The following is a 4,960-nucleotide window of genomic DNA, read 5'->3' on the forward strand; positions in this document are numbered from 1 at the left end:
AGGTACAGAACACCTCTTGGTCCTGCTCTACTCTCCTCCCTCCTGGACAGACAGGTACAGAACACCTCTTGGTCCTGCTCTACTCTCCTCCCTCCTGGACAGACAGGTACAGAACACCTCTTGGTATATCATATATATATATATCATATCATCATTCAGGAAGTCATCCACAACAAGCATATCTTTGGGAGGACGTCCAGTCTCTCTTTTCCGGGCAAGAAAGTTTCTGTCAACCAACATGTCTTCTGTTTTGACATCAATACCGTAGTTCTTGGTAAACTCAGTTCAGCATGATGTATCTAGGAAGTTGTTTGAGTTTTATTTTAGTTTTACTATTGAGAGTTCCCTCTATTTGTGCTTTCACTAGATTCATCATTGGCACGGAAAGAGAGTCCCTGTCTTCCTAACATTGATGTGACCACAACAATTCTCCTCAGATACTCCCTTCTCTCTGCAATATCACCAGCATGGTCAGATGTTCAAACCTGAGCAATGTTCCCATGATTGATAGTTTCCTGGTAGCTTTGCCACAACACTGTCTCTGTGTGTTTGTGTCATCTCATGTTTGACAAAGATAAACTAAGATTTTTTCCAAATTTTGCAATATCACTTATTGTGATCAAGACATGACTGGAATGAACTACAAAAATCTCTGAAACTGGAAACACTTATCTCCCTCACTAGCTTTAAGCACCAACTGTCAGAGCAGCTCACAGATTACTGCACCTGTACATAGCCCACCTATAATTTAGCCCTATCAACTACCTCTTTCCCAACTGTATTTAATTTATTTATTTATTTTGCTCCTTTGCACCCCATTATTTTTATTTCTACTTTGCACATTCTTCCATTGCAAAACTACCATTCCAGTGTTTTACTTGCTATATTGTATTTACCTTGCCACCAAGGCCTTTTTTTGCCTTTACCTCCCTTCTCACCTCATTTGCTCACATTGTATATAGACTTGTTTATACTGTACTATTGACTGTATGTTTGTTTTACTCCATGTGTAACTCTGTGTTGTTGTATCTGTCGAACTGCTTTGCTTTATCTTGGCCAGGTCGCAAATGTAAATGAGAACTTGTTCTCAACTTGCCTACCTGGTTAAATAAAGGTAAAATAAAAATAAATAAATAAAAAAATCAATTAAATACAACATTAACAAGATATTATCTGTGTCATTTATAGCCTGGCACAGATAGTAAAACTACATTAAATACAACGTTAACTAGATATTATCTGTGTCATTTATAGCCTGGCACAGATAGTAAAACTACATTAAATACAACGTTAACTAGATATTATCTGTGTCATTTATAGCCTGGCACAGATAGTAAAACTACATTAAATACAACGTTAACTAGATATTATCTGTGTCATTTATAGCCTGGCACAGATAGTAAAACTACATTAAATACAACGTTAACTAGATATTATCTGTGTCATTTATAGCCTGGCACAGATAGTAAAACTACATTAAATACAACGTTAACTAGATATTATCTGTGTCATTTATAGCCTGGCACAGATAGTAAAACTACTGTAGCGACCCGCACAGACAGCTGTGTGTTATGTGTTCGGCTAGTAGGTGGTTGTGTTGTACTTACCAGTTCCCAGTGTTCGCGGGGTCCGACATGCCAATCAACCTGCTATCTGCCAATCACAGGAATGCCTGGGATGTTCTGATGCCGGGCATCCTGGTGGTTGGCGGAGTGGCGTGGAGGGGGCGGGGCATTGGAAGTTAAGGTTCAGCCTTTGTTCTCTCTCTTACGTCTGGGCTTCACAAGAGAAGGTCCCGATTGGCTTGTGGGGTATCTTTCATTTATTTGGCGTGAGCTAAGGCCAAACAGTAGCCTGTGTAAAGTTGCTAATAAACCGTCAATTCGTAACTCAATCCTCTGTCTGGACAATTGTTCCTTTATGATCTAGTCAGGTCATTACACTACATTAAATACAACGTTAACTAGATATCATCGCCACATAACTTATGTCGAATTTAAAAGACACCGTTACCGTTAGTAACGTCTGTTACACTGTAACTTACAGGCAGCCTCACATAAAAACCTATTGGTTAACAAAGCTTTGATTATGACCAAAGTCTATAGTAGTGAAAACTCTCTCTCTCTATTCTAACTTACCACACATTCACATCACTGCCTCGACATGAATGTGTCCTGTCAGAGCCGTTTCCTGTCCGTTAACTGTTAACAGTCTCGAGCCACAGCTTAACCAATGAGCTACAAGGAGGACTGACAGTCACGAGCGGTGGAGCAGCCTCTGCAGCAGCAGCCTCCCCCGGGTCCTAGTGCCCGCCCGGTAAGACGGTTAAGATGCGATGGAACGGTTGACGGAGAGAAAATAAATCACAGAGAAAATATATTGACTGATATATTGAATTTTTTAGGGAAGCTTTAGCTTTGGCTTTAATACATTCTGAAAATACTTGAAAACCAAAAGAGAAAAGAATAGTAGCCCTCCTCAGGAACAACAAAACCCTCACAGACCAACTTCTTCTTCTATGATATAATGGAGATCCTCAAACCAACGTTAAAGGTGCATGGCGCCACCTACTGTTCTGGAGTGTAATCAATCACGGTTTACACCACTCTAAATCCTCCTACCTAACTCAGTACTTCTGAGAAAATAAAAGAGTCCTACTAACTTCTAATAGACCCTCCCCCATCCCCCAAATCCCTTCCAAGTGTAATGTTTACTGTTCATTTCTGATAGTTTATTTCACTTTTGTTTATTGTCTATTTCACTTGCTTTGGCAATGTAAACATATATTTCCATGCCAATAAAGCCCTATGAATTTAATTCAATTGAGAGAGAGACAGTTCCATTTTAATGTATAGGGGACATGAGTCAGTCATGGTTACTCATGGTTATGTGATGAGGCAGCCCAGTTGGTTACATGAACCAGTCTATTCTCTGAAAGGGGTCCAGACAGCCTGTTCACAACAGTGGGGTCAGTGGGATTGGATAGCCCCCCCCCCCTCTCTCTCTCTCTCTCTGACTGGAGGAGAGAAGTGAAATGGTGTGTCTCCTCTGGTCAACAATACTCACCTTGAGAGACTCCACAGCCTGTTGGAGCTCTTTCAGCTCCTTCTCTCTCTCCTGGAATCTCTGCTGGACCTTCTGCTGACTCATCCCCAGCTGCCTCTGTGGAAAATCACTCTTCAATGAGCTATCAAGCTTTATTAGTCCAGTAGATCAATAGTATAGTGATGTGACATAGGACCCATAGAGAGGAAGGTCTACAATCCTGAGGAGGTCCCTTTACAATATTATATTATGTTGCTATGTGAATGATTATAGTTTTTATGGTAGGCCTACATGTATCAAGGGGTTGAGACTGAAGTTTGGACTCGTAAAAGGCCATTCAGAATGATAATAGTGTTTGACTTTAGAAAATAGTGATACATTTGGAGAATCTGGGTTAACATATCTATATACTCAAGGTTTGTGTTCATATTTGTGGATCCATTTCATATTGTATATAATATAATGATCTCATATTCAAACAGATTTAATTCCTACTGTATCTTTAATTCCTTGTTTATCAGACAGTCACCAACAAGTTGTTCTGGTCTTACCTGTTTCTCAGTCCTCTCTGCTGCAGCTGACACTGTATCATGGCCTTTATGTTCATCCATTGTACACAGATAACAGATACACTGCTGATCGGTACGACAGTAAACCTCCAGCAGTTTGTCATGATGAGAGCAGATCTTCTCCTGTAGTTGTGCCGTGGCTTTGACCAGCTTGTGCTTCTTGAAAGCAGGAGATTCATAGTGAGGTTGGAGGTGAGTCTCACAGTAAGAGGCCAGACACACCAGACAGGACATGAGGGCTTTCTGCTTTCTGGTCCCAGTGCAGAAATCACACGCCACATCTCCAGGTCCAGCATAGCACAGAGCAGGAGGGGGAGCAGCCTGGAGTCCTGGCTTCTTCAGTTTCTCCACCAGCTCAGCCAACATGTTATTTTTCCTCAGATTAGGCCTTGGAGTGAAGGTCTCTCTGCACTGAGGACAGCTATAGACCCCTTTCAGAACATCCTGATCCCAGCAGCCCTCAATACAGCTCCTACAGTAACTGTGTCCACAGGGAATAGTGACCGGCTCCTTCAGTAGATCCAGACAGACAGAACAACAGAACTGGTCCTGGTCCAGCAGATTGCCCTGTTGAGCCATTTGGATGGTTGTTCACTCTCACACAGACAGACGACACAGAGACTCAGATCAGTTTCGTTTCCTCAGAAGAGAGTTAGTGGGAAGGGGAGGGACTTCCTGGTTCTGCCAGCGGGGTGGGGTTAGAAAGGAGGGAGGGGTTAGAGGAATGGAGGAAGCGAGAAAGGAACTGCATGCAACAGCAAGAGGGAGACAAATAGTTTTGTTCCAAGGTTAGAGTCCTTAACATGGAACAAATGACATAATGAATCTTAAAATGTGAGTTGTTAGAATATATGAAGGGTAACAGTTTCTATGAAGTACGTATGTATCATTATTTTAATGACCTTTATAATGCCTTATAATACACCTATGTGTTGTAATTAATCAATAAGGACTGAGGAGGTGTGGTATATAGTTAATATACAGTACCACAGATAAGGACTGAGGAAGTGTGGTATATAGTTAATATACAGTACCACAGATAAGGACTGAGGAGGTGTGGTATATAGTTAATATACAGTACCACAGATAAGGACTGAGGAGGTGTGGTATATAGTTAATATACAGTACCACAGATAAGGACTGAGGAGGTGTGGTATATAGTTATGATACAGTACCACAGATAAGGACTGAGGAGGTGTGGTATATAGTTAATATACAGTACCACAGATAAGGAATGAGGAGGTGTGGTATATAGTTAATATACAGTACCACAGATAAGGACTGAGGAGGTGTGGTATATAGTTATGATACAGTACCACAGATAAGGACTGAGGAGGTGTGGTATA

The 4,960-nt window shown here is 41.2% G+C and overlaps 1 protein-coding gene across 2 annotated transcripts in view; it reads right to left on the reverse strand.

The window, feature by feature from the left end:
- The window catches only part of LOC110518413 (tripartite motif-containing protein 16), an 8,964-nt gene extending 4,729 nt beyond the window's left edge, over positions 1 to 4,235 (reverse strand). Inside the window, exons 1-2 of one of the 2 annotated variants that reach the window (XM_036972168.1) lie at positions 3,597 to 4,234; positions 3,067 to 3,162 (exon numbers count right to left, since the gene is read on the reverse strand). In XM_036972168.1, coding sequence (XP_036828063.1) covers positions 3,067 to 3,162; positions 3,597 to 4,193 — 693 coding nt within the window. In that variant the 5' untranslated portion in view covers positions 4,194 to 4,234. Of the gene's footprint in view, positions 1 to 3,066; positions 3,163 to 3,596 lie in introns of both variants that reach the window. The other variant, XM_036972167.1, reaches the window with a different exon arrangement.
- Positions 4,236 to 4,960: the final 725 nt, after the last annotated feature.

Source organism: Oncorhynchus mykiss, unplaced genomic scaffold (assembly GCF_013265735.2).
Source record: "Oncorhynchus mykiss isolate Arlee unplaced genomic scaffold, USDA_OmykA_1.1 un_scaffold_121, whole genome shotgun sequence".
NCBI classification, from domain to species: Eukaryota; Metazoa; Chordata; class Actinopteri; order Salmoniformes; family Salmonidae; genus Oncorhynchus; species Oncorhynchus mykiss.